Source organism: Balaenoptera physalus (assembly GCF_965194825.1).
Source record: "Balaenoptera physalus genome assembly, chromosome: 18".
In the NCBI taxonomy this organism is placed as follows: Eukaryota; Metazoa; Chordata; class Mammalia; order Artiodactyla; family Balaenopteridae; genus Balaenoptera; species Balaenoptera physalus.
This window is the reverse complement of record NC_138899.1, coordinates 64712024-64730544: the sequence shown is the minus strand read 5'-3', so window position 1 is coordinate 64730544 and position 18521 is coordinate 64712024. Positions and strand designations below refer to the sequence as shown.

The 18521-nt window shown below is 41.3% G+C and overlaps 2 protein-coding genes across 2 annotated transcripts in view; one reads left to right on the top strand and one right to left on the bottom strand.

The window, feature by feature from the left end:
• LOC309647286 (ribonuclease H2 subunit B-like) overlaps positions 1 to 18521 on the bottom strand; it is a 789004-nt gene that overhangs the window by 87082 nt on the left and 683401 nt on the right. Inside the window, exon 7 of the transcript XR_014255911.1 lies at positions 3406 to 5165. The gene's annotated coding sequence lies outside the window, so the exon portion shown is untranslated. The remainder of the gene's footprint in view (positions 1 to 3405; positions 5166 to 18521) is intronic.
• On the top strand, positions 1254 to 16938 carry DLEU7 (deleted in lymphocytic leukemia 7). Its single transcript, XM_082434529.1, has 2 exons — positions 1254 to 2000; positions 16724 to 16938. Exons 1-2 carry the CDS (start codon positions 1542 to 1544, stop codon positions 16928 to 16930), a joined length of 666 nt encoding a protein of 221 aa, XP_082290655.1. The 5' UTR covers positions 1254 to 1541; the 3' UTR covers positions 16931 to 16938.

Genomic DNA, 18521 nt, shown 5'->3' with positions numbered 1-18521 from the left:
ACTTCATCAAGAGAATCTAATCAATATTAAAGTATTTACTTCTCTCCAAAGTAATTTCCTCTCTGTCAATGCACAGACATGCATTTTTACTTAGTTATAATTAGTGTGAACATACTTGTTTTTGTTTAAGAAAGGTTTTCTTTACCTTGGCATACAGATTTGTTTTCATAGGCCAAGAAAACACTGAGAATTAGAAGGAACCTTCACTGGAGAGTTGGGAGGATTATATTGGGTCATACTATCCCAGAGTTAAAGAAACCTTAAAGGACCCCAAATCCCTCCCCGTATCTCTGATGACTGCTCTTCTCGACTAACGGACTCACTGGAGTAGCTTTCCCATGCAAGGGCCTCCCCAGATCTTATTCCACAGCACCAAGGGGGGACTCTCCCTTCTAAAGGAAGAATGAAATCCCATCCTCTGGGTCTGCTAGGGTCTACTGTCTGCCATGGGCCTGCACCCTTGTCCTCTGCTTTACTTCGTGTGGGGTTATCTACGTGGTTTCCCATGCAGGAAAAAAGCGGAAAAACCATATGCTGCTCTACGACAGTCCTCCATACCATTCCCCTCAAATGTCTTTTTTTTTTTTTTTAAAGCGTAATCGCACACCAATAGTTTCCAATCTATCAAAGCATAAATTTGCCAGTCTTTTTTCCTAAGTCAAGGAAGTAGCGAAGTGAGGTTTAATTAAAAGCAGCAACTATTTGTACAGCTGTCCCTGGGTTCATGGCTCGTAAAAGGATTTAGCTTCAAACTCTGCTGCCTAAGTCCTTCGGGAGTTTCACAAAAAAAAAAAAAAAAAACATTTAGGCTCCTCATCTGGACAGTGCCAAGCCCTTGCTTCGCAAGTTGCTTCAGGAGCAGGCCGAGCTGGGCCCTGATGCAACCTCAGCTTCAGCAGTCAGGCCTTCTCAGCACATGTGGCTTGGAGCAAAGCAGAGAAGATACCCAAGTCCCCTTCTTTTGTATGGGGGACAAGGAGCCTTGAAGGCTACTCCATGAAGTTCCTGAAAATTCCCCTACAGTTGGGAAAGGGAGGGAAGAAGATCAAGCACAGTTTTCGTTTTGTGAGCTTTTCTCTGGCACTTCACACTTTCCGATTCCTGGTGGGTCTTTGACCCGTGCACCCCCATTCCCAGTCCTCAAGGCGTGAACGGTCAGCGGTAGGCATCCTTCAGAGGAGATGGGGGCGGGGTATCCCTGCGGATAGACGCATCCACACAGAGCGGCAATGCCAGCGTAAGCCCTGGAGAGGAGGAGGAACCAGCGCTCAGCATCTGGCTGATTTTCAGGTGTACGGGAAGCAGCACTCAGGCAGCCTTGATTCCGAGCAAGCCTATTCGGACTTGAAGCGAACGCAGCGGCCAGCGTAGGTCACCGACAGCGGGCGGGGGCGGGACCGGCCCCACGCGCAGAGAGGCGAGGAGGCGGAGGAGCGGCGGCTTAGGAAGAGTGACCCCGGCGACCCCAAACGCCCCGCCTCCTTCGCTCGCTGCTGCACCTGCCCGCGGAGCGCGCCTAGCCGCGGGCGGAGGCGGAGGCGATGGCTAGCCCCGCGCCCTTAGTGGCCTCCATCAGCCACCAAATGGTGGCTCTGCACACCCTGCAGCTTCTGCAGCAGGAGTGGGGCTGGGGGGATGGTCCGGGCGCCCCCGGGAGCCCACGCGACCTGGACCACGTGTCCGCCGCCCCAGAGCGTCGCTCAGACCCACGGCTGGCCCGTGCCAGGCAGGGGCGCGGGGAGGAAGGCGGGGGCAAGGGGACCAGGAATGTGGGGTCCGGGGCGCGGGCGAGCTCCCCCGAGGTGGAAGTGGTGCGAGGCGCCGAGGGGGGCGCGGAACTGCTGCCCTTACCCCGGGGTCGCGGGCCCTGCACCCTGGCCCAGATGGCGATGCGCAGCGCGCTGGCCCGCGTGGTGGACTCGACCTCGGAGCTGGTCAGCGTGGAGCAGACGCTGCTGGGCCCCCTCCAGCAGGAGCGGTCCATCCCCATCCACCTGAAGGTGAGTCTGGCCTCCAGCATCCATCCCCCTGCGCAGGTTCCCCCTGGGGCGGGGCAGCGCACCGGGATGGAGACGAGGCTGAGTCGCAGGATCCAAAGTCGAGCTTCCCCCAGAGATTCAGCACCTCGGAGTGGGAAGGAGGGAGGTGACATTCCGGGGATTAGGTACTTGGGACAGGGAACTCAGGGCCCACTGGGGGCACACCTGACTGCAGAACGGAGATGCAGAAAGGCTTTGCCAAAACCTTCCTCTGGCCCTTTCCACATGTGCAGCTTCTAGGGATGGAGGACAGCTCCACCTACTCCCCTTTCAAATTAAAAACCGTTTCTCCAGAGCCTTAAATATACGTATTAAGTTCCCTCTGCCTTTTGTATGACGAAATCACCTACAGTTATTTGAAGTTCCTTCACACTTATGAATCGCAGTTACTTTCGCACAAATCCAATTCCGCACAGAGCTCGGGGGCCTCACAGAGTCAACCTAAATTCTCATAAAGTAGCGTGAGAGCGGGCTGGGTCCCGGGTGTTGAAGCAGGAATACTCATGCTAAACTCCTGCTAAGTCACGCAGCTCATATCTGTAGGGCACAGTTTCCTCTTAAGGTACCAATCTGTGTTAGCCGATTTAGCCAGGGAACAGAGCAGCTGCCTACCAGGCTGAGTGGGTTTGTGGAAATCTGGGGTTCTGGAATCCAGTCTTGGCCTTGCCATTAACCTAATTGGCTTAAGGTCACAGATCTCTCTGAGACCTTCTGGCCTTCCAATTTTGATCTGGAACATTGCTTCATTCGTTCCCTGGGGAGTCTAGTGGAAGGACATGGGGGAGGGGTAGTGAAAAAAGAGCATTTCTTAAGACTTGCTATTCTTGCTCTACAAGCCAAAGTTTGTAAAACATTGATATATATTAGGTTGCACTATATACTGTAAAAGACTGATTTAAAATAAAAAAAAAAAATAAAGCATAGCATACACCTGAATAAATATTGTTACTCTAAACTAGGATTTCTCAACCTCCACACTATTGACATTTTTGTCTGGATGATTGCTGTGGGTTTGTCCTATGTACTGTAGGATGTTTAGGAGTATCCCTGGCCTCTACCCAGTAGATGCCAGCAGCATACCCTCCCCACCAACTGACAGAACCAAATACTGCTAAATGTGTGTGGTGGGAGGGGAAATAAGATCGCCTCCAGATGTGAAGCACTGCTTCATTCTGAAAAGTTTAAAAAACGAAGCCGCATTTCACCAGTGCTCTTGACTGTAAGAGGTACCTTTTTTTGTATCACCAAGAAATTTTAAAAATCCTGCCAATTAAGCTGTGATACACATGAAGTGCGCTGTGATGCTAGGAACATATACAGGGCACAGGTAGGTTGGCAAAAGGAGAGACTGAGTGATCAGTTTTACCTTGGGTGATCCTGGAAGGCATCTTGGAGGAGGTAACCTTTAAAAAAAAAAAAAGAATGTTTACTCTCCAGGCATTAAAGGGAAAAAGCATTTCAGAGGAGCTGTGGGATCCAAGGCCAAGAAGCAATGAAAGGGCCTAGGGCTTTGGGGGAACTAAAATGAGTTCAGTATGGCAGAAGGCAAAAAAAGGATGCTGGAGAGTTAGGTGGGGTCAGGTGGGAAAAGGCCTGTGGGTCATGCTGAGGACCTGGACTGTCTTGCAGGCAAAAGGCAGCCATTGATATGACTGAAGGCAGGACCCTGATAAATCACAGAGGCAAGGTCAGGTCAGAAGACCGTTGTCAGAGGGCCTGACCCAGTTGAGGAGCAATGACGCCCTCTGCTCTGGACTATGAATCATGCCACTTGAGGTTAATGCAGCTGCCACTTCCACTTGGTAATCCTTTTAACCCTCTCTACTTGACTTTTTGTCCTAAACATTTTCTACTCTCCTCAAACTTTCTTCATCCAAACCTCAACCCTCTCACTCCTTTACTGAGAAAATTGAGGCCATCTGACACAAATATCTTCCATCCTACCTAAAAAAATCTCATTTCCAATCATCTTCTTTCTTGTCTCTAATAAAGAAATACTGTTTGGTTCCCACCCCCTCCGCCTCCCAAATAAATTCTTTCTCTTAAGTGCTGGAGCCAATCTTTCATCTGCCCCTGGACTTTTTCTCTCAATTCCTTCTTCTCTCTTTGTATTTGCTAGTGCTTCCACTCTGCCAATTCCTCTTAATCCATAAATATGCTCAAATCTTCCTTCACCTACCCAGCCCCTTGAGTCTTGGTCCCCTTCTTCTCCATCACGAGCAAACGTGCAGATGTCTGGATGTATTGCTGCCAGTGTTTCTAGAGGCACCCAGAGTCCCCATTAAGAACAGGGATCTCCACGGGGAGCTCAGCGCGGTGCTCTGTGATGACCTAGGTGGGTGGGATGGGGGGGGAGGGAGGTCCAAGAGGGAGGGGATATATGTATACATATAGCTGATTCACTTCATTGTACAGCAGAAACTAACACAACATTGTAAAGCAATTATACTCCCCCCCACCAAAAAAAAAAGAATATAGACAACAACAAGGACAACAAAAAAAGAACAGCGATCTCAACATTCTTGCTACTGGAGTCTGCTATTCACCTACAGGGGAGTAATGAGCTTCAGGGCTCCTGAGAACAGCCAGTGCTTTCAGAATGGAGAGAAGCAGGGAGAGGTTTCTTTGGATGATTTGCCTCCTTGCCAGCATCTTGAAATTTTGCTTGGTTTGCTGTTTGGAGAAAAGGCACTATCTCCATTGGGTCTGTAAGGTAATGCTTACAAAGCACTTAGACTCAAGGACACAGCAGTCTGTCTCTCCAGGGGGGCTGGTTATACAGACTTGGCATCATCATTACTGGTGTTAATTCAAATGATTTGGATGAGTGTTCTCCATATTTTTAAATTAAGAACATGCAGATTGATTTTATACATGAGAATGGTTTCAGGAGGTTTTGTGCTAAAGGAAATAATGCTTGCATATCACTTGGAAGTGTGTGGAAATTTCCCTAACATCAGATCTCTTCCATGGCATTCCTTGCCACAGAGAGGAGGAAGACTCACTTGAACAGCACAGCACAGGACAGCGATCAGGTCCCATGAAGCATTGCAAACCTACTCTGCCACTTCCTGCTGCAGACTCTTGGGCAAGTTATTTAGCCTTCCTGTGCTTCAGTCTCCTCACCTGTAAAATGGAAACAGTGGTATTTAACGTTATTGAGATAATGCATATGAAGTCTTAGCTACTGGCTGCTCATGGTAAATTGCAATACCTTTGAACTTTATTATTATCATTATTATTATTATTGATTGATGCCTCAATCTTCTTCAGTAGTCTTATTGACTATTATTATATTTCATTCTTGATATTGATGGATCTGACTCCTGAACTCTGTATTTACTTTCGAGACTGTTGACAAAAACAGAGTTAGGATGACCCAAAGAGACTTCCAGGAAGCCTCCACTTTCCAGAGGTCAGCTTTAGCCCATGGCTGATGACTGAGTTAGAGATGTGACCATTGAGTGACTCGCTGATCAAACCACCAGAATTAAGGGAGTGAAATTTTCAGGCCTGAAGGCAGAGAAACCCTCACCACAATAATAATGCATATCTTTACAGTAGTTTACTATTTTCTTAAAGAAGCCAACACTTGATATTCCTTTTGAGCATTTAGAGATTATTGAACTCATGCAGAAAAAAACAAACAAACATGAAATGAGTCTTTTCATGGTGGTTAAAAATGCTTAACAAAACTGAGTCTTGTTAAATTTGGTGGAAAGGATGGAGTTAACCAGCTTGATAAAAATTTATTATGGGAAGAAACTGAGGCTCAGAGGAATTTAGAACTGCTGAAGAGCCTGCAGCTGAGAAGTAGTGGCCCATGATCCAAACATGGTTTTGTCTGACTCTTTCTACCAATCACAGTGCTAGCTCATAGGGGTGTTATGAACATTACACTGAAGTAAAGTACATGAGCGTGCACAGTTGTCAGGGCACGGTCATACATGCCATGCACTGCACACCACTTCGGCTGCAATAGTCATTCTGCACACTGAGTATCATAGTCAGCTTGGGCTGCCATAACAAAGTGCCACAGACTTGGGTGGCTTAAACCACAGACATTTATTTTCTCACTGTTGTGGAGGCTGGGAAGTTCAAGAGCAAATTTGGTTTCTGGGAAGGGCTCTCTTCCTGGCTTGTGGACTGTCACCTTCTCGCTGTGTCCTCACATGGCCTTTCCTCTGTGCCAGAGAGAAAGAGAGATCTTGGATGTCTCTTCCTCTTCTTGCAGGACACCAATCCTATTGGATTAGGGCCCCACCCTTATGACGTAACTTAACTTTAAGTACCTCCTTAAAGATCCTATCTCCAAATACAGTCACACTGCAAGTCAGGTTTTCAACACATGAATTTTGGTGGAACGCAATTCAGTCCCTAACACTGGGTGATTTGTGTCTCCTCTAATGATGGTCACCTTACATAGTGACAAAAAGCCCCAGGTAAACGTAGGAAATCTTTATCAAACTAGTAATACTAGCAAAGATGCTATATAATACTTGCCACCCAAAGGGAGCATAGAAATGTGTGGAGCACCAGAAGGAAGAGAGTCTAGGATTTTAAAAACTTCTAAAAATGACCAACCCAAAGAGATCATTAACTAAGCCAATCATGAAGTCACTCTGGTTGAGTTTTGTCTGTCTTCCTCTGATAGTTAAAAACATTTACGGTTTCCAAGAGTTCTGTTCTGAAGCAAGTTTCATGGAAACAATGGCTGATGCCAGCTTTTAGAGGCAGAAGAACTTTCCTGCCATTGCAGATAAAACTTGCCTGTGAGCTCACCCATTGCAATTAACTAATTCTGGTACCAATAATTCTCTCACGTTCAGTGGTCCATGCTGGTTTTCTCATTCCACAGAGCAAGAACAGCGGTTGTAAAACTGTTGGCTTTGGCTTCACAGTCATTGCTAAGGCTTTTTGCAAATTGCAAGTGTGGATATTGAGTTACTCAGAGGCAGACATTGATGATGAGTGCTTTTTTTCCCCATTAACATTGGTTAGTGAAGCCAGTTTCTGCAAATTTGGGATTGTGTCTTTAAAAATTGCTAATATTCTATTGAAGAAATAAATTCTCATGGTTATATTATTAGTAGCCTTAGCCAGGGGATTGCTCTTTGTCTGGGACAAAATTGTGCTTTTATGTTAGGAAAAGGCCAAGTGACAGCTCTAGAAGTAGCTTAGTTATAGCTTTGTCATTCCTTATAAAGCGAATGATATGAAAATCAGGACATAAAAGCTTTCTGAAATGAACATTTAGGGAAAGATATTTCAGGAAGGCCCTAAAACAAACCTACTTATGTTTAATGTCTTGTGGAAATGCTGCCTTGCTTTATTTTACAATTTTGGGGTTTGCCTTTTGAGCATACCTGAATCAAGTGCTTGTATCCATCACAAAGTGCTTTTCATTAGACTTTTCTGATGAAAATGGTACTGTACCCAAAGCAAATGCATAAGGAACCTTAGTTACTTGTGAGCGTTTACACTGGGTACACCACAAGTAAAAATGTTTAATTTCCTGTGGACGACAGACTTTTTATGGTGACTGGCAGATACTGCGGTTCTTCACTGGGTGTTTTATTAATACGAAGTTGCATATCTATTTGAGATTGACCTAGAGTTTAGGCAATTGGTGATTGATCTGGGCCCTGTGAATTTGTTGTTCAAAGCCAGATGTCAATGAACAAAATGCATTTGGGGCAATTTGTAGTATACTGTTCCTGATAGTATGGTTTTCATAACGCCACTCTAAAATAGAGAAACGACACTCCCATTTTATGTGCATATCTAGCATGGAGGGTTGTGTTGGGTGTAGGGAAGAAATTTGTGTTCCCTCATAGTTCCCAGCCCTGGGAAACTTTAGTGGAGAGTGGTCTGCTGTCCAGACCGAAGTTCATTAAGGTCAGACCTCATCACAGAAAGCTGGAGGAAAGCTCTTTCTTCCATTAATACTCTCTGTAGAGTACGTTAGGCATTCAGGGAGAGTGAGAGGGAAAAATGTGAGAAGAAACAAGTTTGTGGAGGCCATTATAAGAGAATATAGCTCAAGACATGACTGTTTTGTAAAGAACCAATTTATTTTAAAGCCAGGGGTAAAGGGAATATGAATTGATTTATAGTTTGTGTAGATCTAGAAGTGATTTTGAAGATGATGTGATAGAAAAAAAACCAAAAAACTTCTTTGTGTATTGTTTAAAATTACGTGCATTATAGAGCCTATGAAGTCATATTATATTTTTGACTTTATTATCTGTTGGTGTTGGTTTCAGAAAACAAGCTTTGAAACTGACTCCTAATGCTAGATTGTTTTTGCTTTTAAGCCTTTGGTTTTGATGGGAGTGTTTATTTTCAATAAGAAGCTAAAAATGGGCTTAACTTTTCTTTCCTTTTTGGACTTCGCAGGTGCATTTTCAGTTGTTCAAAGATTCCAGAAGTGCACATTCCTAATAAACACAATGCACCATGCAGAAAAGTACAAGTGGGGTGGATTTTCTGAGACCTCTCTTACACTGGGTAGGAGAGAACAGGCCGGAGGAAGGGAGAGCTCCAACTAGGAGGTCTCTAATTAGCTAGGAGTTGGCTTTACATGGGGCGTGGAAGGTTCCATGCCTTGAATCCCTTCCAGATAACCACACCCTCTCAACTATGTTGCAGGGAAGAGGGCTGGACCAATGGGACAGTCTTCAATTTGGATATGACCATTGCCAATTTGAGCTTTGTAACACTTAGTTAACTTTAAGAAAAATAGCATGAATATAGCCAGAAAACAAACATGAAACAATTCACATACAGACATTTTTGTTTCTCCCTCAAAGCTAGTTGGGTGCCTCCCAGCTTGCTTCCCTGGTGTCCCTGTTTGCCATGCCATGGTGGCATCTGCAGCTCTGTACTTCCCATTCACTAATCTGTCCCCAGCACTGGACGGCGAGCTCTGCTCTCTCTGTCATCCTGGCATCTGGCCCAGTTTCTGATTTGGGGTGTCTTTGATGAATACTTGAGTTTTGAGAGAGAGAGGTTAATTCCAGCTCTGCCACTTACTTGCTGTGCGATTTAGGGATGTCATTTAATCTCTCCAAGCAGCATTTCTTTTCATCTCTCATTCATGGACGGTTGTGAGGACTGAGTGAAATAAGGTATATTAGGAGCCTTGCTTGGAGCCTGGCGCCTAGTAGGTGCTCAGGCTCATAGGCCTGACCAGTGTTCTTCAAACACTGGTTTGCCATGTTCCTCCCATGCTCAGAAGTTCCAGGGACTTGACTGTGACATTCAAGGCTTTCTGCACTAGCTTATCCTGATAGGCAACACGAAGCTCTGTTTTTCTCAGACTGGATTCCTCCCAGTCCTAGCCCCTGCTTGGCTCCAAGCCTTTGCTGGTATCATTCATTCTCATTGTGGGGCCATCTCTTTTCCCTATGAGTTAAATACTGCTTTCTCCAACACCACCTCTCTTATAGTGTCTATAACAGTCCTTCTCACCTACCACTTTGCTGATGCCTCATCCAAATTTCCATTCCCTTCTACAAAGGCTGGCAATAATCTGATGGTCTCAACCACTTTTTTTTTTAAATTGTATTAAAAAAATACAAAACAAAATTTACCATTTTAAGGGTAGTGTTAAGTACTTCACATTTTTGGGCAAACAATCTCCATAACTTTTTCATCTTGCAAATCTGGAAACCCTATACCCATTAAACAAAAAGTCCCCATTTCCCCCCTCCCTCCAGCTCCTGGAAACCACCATTCTACTTTTTATTTCTATGAGTCTGACTGCTCTAGGTACCACATATAAGAGGAATCATACAGTATTTGTCCTTTTGTGACAGGCCTATTTCATTTAGCATGATGTCCTCAAGGTTCATCCATGTTGTAGCATGTGTTAGAATTTTCTTTCTTTTTAAGGCTCAATAGTATTCCATTGCATATATAGGCCACATTTTGTTTATCTATTCATGTGTCCACGGATACTTGAGCTGCTTCCACCTCTCGGCTGTTGTGAATAATGCTGCTATGAACATGGGTATGCATGCTTTCAATTTTTTTGGATATGTACCCAGAAGTGGAATTGTTGGATCCTACGGCAATTCTAGTTTTAATTTTTTTGAGGAAACTCCATACTGTTTTCCAGAGTGTCTGCAGCATTTTTATGTTGCCAGCAGCAGTGCACAAGGGTTCCAATTTCTCCACATCCTCACCCACACTTGTTATTTTCAGTTTTTTTGATGGTAGACATTCTGTTGGATCTGAGGTGAACTTGGCTACTCTTTTTGAGCCTTAATCTTATTTTGTGTCACATCTCCACTGAAGGGTTTTAATAGGTTTTATCTCACCAGTTAGATTCCAAGTTTCTGTAGAGAATATTTTTCTTTTCTCTTCTACACTTCCTTCCTCTCCTCCTCTTCTTACTGACCTCCCATTTAGTGGAGTACTTTATTCACAACTTTAGATTGATGGCATGCTTTATAAATACAAAGAGCTTTCATATTCATGAGCTAATTTGACTTCTCATGGTAGCTATTATTGTTCCCATTTTACAGATGAGAAAACTGAATATTCCATAGATAAAATGACTTGTGCATGGATGGCTTACCTAAAGGATAGAACCAGGGCTCTGATGGCTATTCCGGTACTTGTGAAGGATTGAGCTTGCATTCCCAGGGGCCTTTGAAGCTGCCTGGAGTGCTGCCCTTCCTAACTGACATCTAGAAAGTCCCTTTTGCCATGTAACGTAACATACTCACAGGTCTGGGAAGAGGCCACAATTCTGCCTACCACAGGGCAGATTTCAGCTAAAAATTAGGAAGAAATGTTCTAAAAGCTAGAGTCATCTCTTCTAATGGGTTGCCTCCTAAGCACATGAGTTTCTCCAGTGTAGCCAAGCAAATTCTGGACAAGTGCACATCAGGTATGCTACTGAAAGGATTCACCCACAGAATGAGCTCTGTATGAACTCTGTGCAATGCTTAGATTGTGAGTCTATAAATGTCTGTTCTTCTATAGGATTGGGCTTTTGTGTTTTTTCCATAGCCCTCATCACATTTCACTGGACATTTGGAGATATGCTGTATGTGTCTCATTTCTCCTACTAAGTTATAAGCTCTTTAGAGATCAGGTACCATGTCTTATTGTCTTTTATCTAGTGTAGTAATAAGTCATGTAGCGGAGACTAGATACATGTTTGAAATAAATTTAACTGATTTATTAACTGAGGCAAATAGGCCGAGGCCATTACCCCAGTAGATTAGTTGAGTCACGAGACGTTATCTCAACACACTTTATTTATTTATTTATTTATTTATTTTTTAAAGTCTGTATTGAATTTGTTACAATATTGCTTCTTTTTTTTTATGTTTTGGTTTTTTGGCCATGAGGCATGTGGGATCTTAGCTCCCCGACCAGGGATCGAACCCGTACCCCCTGCATTGGAAGGCGAAGCCTTAACCACTGGAGCGCCAGGGAAGTCCCTCTACTCACTTTAAAATGTAAATGCTGGCCATCGATTTGGACCCCTGTAGCAATCAATACATTTCATGTCCAAAAATCTGAGATTACACAAGGCTTTAGAAGTTCCAAAACCTGCTTTAAGATTGCCCAGGCACCATCATGTTCTAATTCTGGCAAAGCGCTCAAAGCACAGTGTAAGATATTACATCATTTTTGGAAGCATCTGGGACTTGCTAAATAAAAGCTGCTGGGAGGATATACTCTGTCATTGAGTGGAAAGCACCATAAGTGAAATCATCACCAATATTGATCATGTGAGTTTCCACCGAAAGTCCATGAGCCATTTAATAGGCTGTTGCCTTAAGGCTGTCACTGGTGGCTCCTACCTTCTGCAGTAGAAGCTGGGTTGGAAGCCATGATTACTGGATCCATAGTTGGCTTTCAGACCTTCCAGAAAGGAAGAGAAGTGACCACCTGTTTTATTTTTCCCTTCCTTGGCTTAAGAGTCCCATGGAAAGCCTATTCCTATTAATTTGTTTTCTTTGACTGTTAATATATTTGAGAAAGGATTAAATGGAAATACTGTACTAAAATAGTAAAATAAAGAGACTTTGCAAAGCTCGCCAGAGATCTGAAGTTTACCCAGGGCCTCAGGGACCAGTACAGCCCAGCAGTGGAATTTTATTGTATGTATAATTTCCCCCAAAGATCCCTTCTTTGCTTCTTTACAGTAAATGTGAAATTGACTTCAGATTTTAGGCCCACAAATATATTTTTAAAGGCATTTTAATCTTCTTTGGGTGATGAATGCCTTTGCAGACTGGCTAATAGGCACACGTCAGCACACATTTCAGTGGTTCCTTCTATTTCAAATTTCCTTTTGCATGTTGTCTTTGATCCTTCCACTTTGTACTTAGAGTTGGATTACTTCTATAAAGCAAGTGGACAATTTGCCTTGATGTGGATCTTGGGAAAGTAGTCCAGAGTCATTTTTTCCCCCTACTTTCTCATTCCCAAGCAATGTGCTGCAGTAATATAGGTGACCCCATAAACTGCGGGACAGATTATCTAAGGAGCCCCTTGATACCGTCTGAACAGACATGAGCAATACTCAAAGGCAGGGAAGCAAGAATGCTTTAAAGAGAAAAAAAACAGGACGGGTGGTAGCCTGTGAATACTCGAATAAGGGGACTGTACTGTGTTAGGCCACACGGAGTCCTGCTGCTGTTGTTTGCTGAATTGAATGAATGGATATTTGTTTTGTTTCTTGGAGGATGTTTTCTAATAAACATTTTGCCAGAAACCCAGGTCCTTCTTCTTACCCAAGTGAGAGAGTTTTTTATTAGGGAAAAGAATAGCTTCTCTTTCTACACAGAAGTAGGAAGAAAACTAGTTCCTCATCAAACTTTGGTTCAACTTTTAGTTCTTCTTTTTTTTTTGGATTATCTATTTTTCTTAAGTTTTTGAGTTGAATTCTTAGCTCAGGAATTTTCAGTGTTTAAGTGGTTTTTCTTTACTTATATAAGAATTTAAGTCTATGCTTTTCTCACTGGAGCTACATCCCACAAATTGTGATATAGTAGTTCCATAATTGTTCAGTATAGAGCATTTTAAAATTTCAATTATTTTTTCCACTGACCTATGAATTATTTAGAAGTGGATTAAGTCATACATGTTTTTGGAAGGTTATATACATTACTGATTTCTCATTTATTTGCTTTGTGATTTGAGTGATATAAACTTTGATATTAGTTGAGATTTGTGGCATTATCATAAAGTCATCTTTCATAAGTAATACATAGATGTTTGAGAATAATGTATATTTGCTAATCTCCATTAGACCAAGCTTATGATTAGAAAAGATTTTCAATCCTTTCTCTCTAGGCTGAATGTCCTGTTGTTTGATCAGTTTCTGAGAAAGATGGGTTAAAATCAGTCTTTATGTCTGGGGATTGAATGTAAATTGAGATTATCATATTAGACACACACAAATACAAAACTGTCATATCTTCTTGGGGAATAATAGTTCCTGTTATTAATTGCAGTTTATTTTATCCCTAATAATGATTTTTCTGGATTTATTTTGACTTCTCTTTGCTTGATGTATATTTAGTATATTTACATTTACTTTCAATCTTTAGGTGTTTTTAGTTTTAAACGTGTTGCTCACAAGTAGCATATAGATAGATTTTGAAAATCCAACCTGGCAACCACTGCATTTCAAAAGGTGATTTATTTGGTGCTTTCTATTCATCTGCTTTATGTTTGTATCTTTATTTCTCCATTTTTACCTTCTATCAGTAGAACCAAAAAGGTTTTGATATACCTTTTCCCTCTGCTGATTTTGAAATTTTATTATTTCTATACCTTTTTTTTTTTTTTTTTTCAAATCTGTACACTAAGGAAGGTTTCCCATGGATAGAATCTCCCACGCTGTCACCTTCGGATATTCTCGCGGTCCGCTGCAATGAGCGCGGTCTCCGGAGGGTCGCAGGAAAGGGGCATCGAAGCCTGCAGAGCTTTGCTAGGTCCCGGAAGGTGCAGCCGAGCACTTGCGCTCCGTCCTGCTCGGTGCCGCCTCCCGGGCCTCGTATTCCTCTACTTTTAACGATGATCCTTACGTTTCTCACATGTATACTTAACAAGCCTGAAATTTATCAGTTTTGCCACTTTTGTCTTCAATAATACAATGCCTTAGAATGCCATTGCATCCTACATGTTACTGTTACTCGGCATTTTAGAACCATCTTGCTTTTTTAAACTCCAAGTTAGTTGTTATAATTTTTGTTTTGATTAATCAAATCTTCAGATTTACACTGTGTTTTTAAGTTTCTTTGTTCACTGTTGCTTCTTACATCCTCTCTTTCTGAGTTGAATCTCCTCTTTATGAATTATATCTTTAAGAAGATCTGATAGTGAGGGTCTATTTGTGGTAATTCCTTTTGTGCTTTTAAATAAAAGTATATTTACTTGTCCCTGATGTTTAAATGGTAGTTTAGTGGGACTAAAAAAAAAAAAATCTTGGTTGACAGTTATTTGAGGATATTGTTCTATTCTATTCTATCTTCAATTGTTATTGCTTAGTAGTTGGCTGTCTGGTCATCCAGACCGAACTCTGTCTTTTTCTTTTCTGGTTGCTTTTAAGAGCAGTTTTACCTTAATGAGTTTAGATTTGGATTTCGTTTAACTTTTTCTGCTCAAAGCTTGTTTTGTTTCGTGAATCTAAGGATCAATTTGGGATCATTTGAATCAATTTGGGATCATTTTTATCCAGTATTCTCTTTGACTACTGCTTCTCCCCCATTCTTTTTCTTGTCTCTCCAGGAAATGTATCTGTTGTACCTTGTCATTCTGTCAATCCATGTCACTTAACTTCTCATTCATATTTCCCATGACTTTATTTTGCATTCTGGGTAATTTTCTCAAATTTACCATCCAGTTTACTAATCTTCACTTCATATGTATTTATTCAGGTGTTTAACATTGAGTTTTTAATGTGTCCTGATAGTTGTCATTTCTACAAGTGGTATTGGCTTCTTTTTCAAGCCTGTTTTTTCTTCAGACATTTTTTTTCTGATTTCTTCTTTTATATCTTTAATCATTATAAATATATTTTATAGTTTATATATGAAATTCTTGGAGTTTAATCCTGCCCTACATTGCATCTACTATATCATGGTGGATTGTCCTTGAAATTTCATATTCTGAGTTTGTCTTCGACAGAGCTTTATGGGACTGCTACTGAGGGCCATGGGTTGTGAACATGTTTCTGTGGAATAGGCTTTTGTTTGCTTTTGCCATGTGTCCATGGATATCTCAGACCAGTTCCAATTTTTCAATTAATTTCTTGGCATGAGTGTTCCAAGAACATGTATATGATATAGAGGACAACTACAAACTTGAACTACTGTGTAGTATAGGTCCACAGTTACAAATTCATAGGGACAACTTTACCTTCCATACCAAACCCAGCTCAAGAGAGACCAACTTTCTTTTCTTGATAGGTATTGGCAGGCAGCTAAAGTAATCTACTTTTCTTTTATACCCGGTCCTTGGGGATTTCCATTACTTTCTTGCAAGCTCAGAAAGGATGTTTGTTCTGTATTATTTAGAATATAGTAGCAAGGCATTATGGGGAAACTACATGTGCCATGTGCCAGAACCAGAAGTCTGGGGGGAGTCATTTTCATGTACATTTGAATCTTGAAGGATGGGGGGTTAGGGGTGCCAACCCCCCAAGCAGTCAAAAATCTGCATATAATTTTACAGTTGGTCCTCCATCTCCATGCTTCCAAATCCACGGATTCAACCAACTGTGGATAGTGTAGTACTGTAGTACATATTTATTGGAAAAAATCTGCATAGAAGTGGACCTGTGCAGTTCAAAGTTGTGTTGTCTGAATCAACTGTATTTAAAATAAAACATATAGTCAACATTATCTCTGATGTGGAATAATTTCAGAGTACCATTTACGTATAATGGATTTTAGAATGTGAATATTTGAGGATTAAAAAAATCTATTTAATTAGCTCATTCTTTAAAACTACCAGTGAACTATTTCTAAATCTGCACTGGACATTTCTTGGGACCATGTTCATTAAATACCAAATCCTGTATTGGAATCTTGAAGACAGTGATTATGGAATAATAAGAACAAAGTCTATTTGTATATTCGTCAAAGCTCTTTTATGAACAAATAAGAGAAACTCAACTCCAAATGGCTTAAGTAAAAAGAAATATTTATTGATTCAGATAGCTAAAAAATCCTGGGATTTATTGTTCAAGTACAGCTAGATTGACATGCTCAGAAAATGTAATTGGAATCAGTCTCTTTTAATCTCTTGTTTCTACTTTTTTTTCTGTGTTGGCCTCACTTTCATTTGAATTCTCTCCTTATGGTGGCAAGATGTTTTTCAACAGCTCCAGTTAAACAGAACTTCTCTTTCCCAGTCTAACAAATAGCCTGGGACTGTGGCTTATTGGCCTGCCTTAGGTAATCTGTCCATCCTTGGCCAGTCCAAGTGGCTGAGGCATGATGTGCTCTGATTGACCTGGTCCCTGGAGTTGTGCAGTGGAGTCAGCTTTGGTCAAACCACATAGGCTGAGAATGGAGGAGAGTAGTTCTCTGAGAGAAAAATCGAGGTTCTGTCATCAGAAGATTGGACTGGAAACTGGGTACACAAAACACAACAACTGTCTTCCATAACCTATCTAATTGCTTGTTTGTGTTTGGTCTTCGTTTCAGGACAGTGTTGAGTTTAGAAACATCTGCAGTCATTTGGCTCTACAGATTGAAGGACAGCAGTTTGACAGAGATTTGAATGCTGCCCACCAGTGTTTGAAGATGATAGTCAAGAAGCTGATTCAGTCTCTTGCTAATCTTCCTTCGGATGCCCACATGGTAGCCTGTGCTTCCTTGAGACAGATCTTACAGAATCTCCCAGACATATGAGTGTTCAAGACACTGGAATTGAAACCACAGCGAGCACTGCTAAGAGAACTGGCTACCTTAAATTCCTAAGCGGATGGGCAGACAATGGATGTTTTTATTCCCAGGAAGGAGAGACTTGGTAGCATATACAGCAGTCTGACCAGTGGCACCCGTAACCCTTGGGAATTATAGCATGTTCGTAAAAAATTTTTAAAGCAGTAGTTCACATTTTTAAGTGTGTTGAAATATTTGCTGACTTTTTGATTGAAATATATTCCACTTTGTGGAACTGACTGGATTATATATGTATAGACATTAATGAATATATATTAAGTATTAATTTTAATTGAATGACACCTTAATCTACATTCATACTAATGTAGGCCTATGAGGTTTAATATGGCTATTGGATGATTAGAGCTCCATGGTTTTTAAAATTATTTTGAATAAATGGGATATTTGGTAATGGATATGTTCTACTTACTGAGCACTTCATTTTATGTTATGAGAATGATCTTTGGATGTTGTAGGACCACACCACATGTGTCAGTAATTATGAGTTCCAATCTTGGCATTAATAACTTGCTGTTGGGCAGCGAAGAGCTGCTTCTAAACCTTGTGCTTTCATCTACTGATTTGTAAATTAATGATAATGAGCTCTGAAGTACCAAGGCTATATGATATGTAAGTACAAAGTACAGTATTACTAAAGTCTCACGTGAAAACAGCTAGCGCCTCATACTCTTTCTAAATATTCCCATTGAAGTAGGAAATTCTTGGAAAAAAAAAGGAGGGGGTGGACATACTGGCAGATTTCCCTAAATATTTAGAGCGAGGAGAAGAGAGAGTGACTTTTTTTGCAACAAAAATCTACATATGCTTAGGAAAAACTAAATTTCCTGTTGTTTAATGGTGACCGCGTTGAGAACCAAAGTAAATTGAAATGCTGCTTTTCCCTTAAAGTTTTAATAGAAACGGCATCAGATTTAGAATAAAAAGAGCATAATGTAGCTTGTTTTCTGAAGGAATTATAAACTGGGTCTGTATGGTAAGAGTATACCTACTGTATCGCTTCTCGGCCTTTTGGCTAAGATCAAGTGAAGAGTATACCTACTGTTAAAACAATTAAGTGATAAGAATAATCAAAGCCTTTTTAATCTCACATATTCTAATCCTAGTTGGTTTCACATATTTTCTTCCACAATCTTAAGATAAATATATTGCTTCTTTTTAGATGTAACTGACCATTTCCGTAGAAGAGAAATAAATTTATGAGACTGAATTTTAAATGAAAGATGAGAGGTGTATATTTATGGATGTGCCTGTGTATATAGGGGAAAGGATGGGCCGGAAGGGAAGGGCATTCATTTCTTGGGAACAATCTTTAGCACGTTGTTCTCGCACTCCTAGGAAACATTGTATTCTGGGGGTACCACTGTACTTTATGGTGCAGTCTTTGCCCATGGAAATTATTCCAAGTCTCTTCTCTAAAGACATAGCATTATTATAGGCTGCCTTCCCATTGTAATCAATATCCCTATCAATAAATATTAATATTACAGGTTTTTTATAACTCCTATTCCAAGAAATATTGAAGATTTTTGCTTTTCTG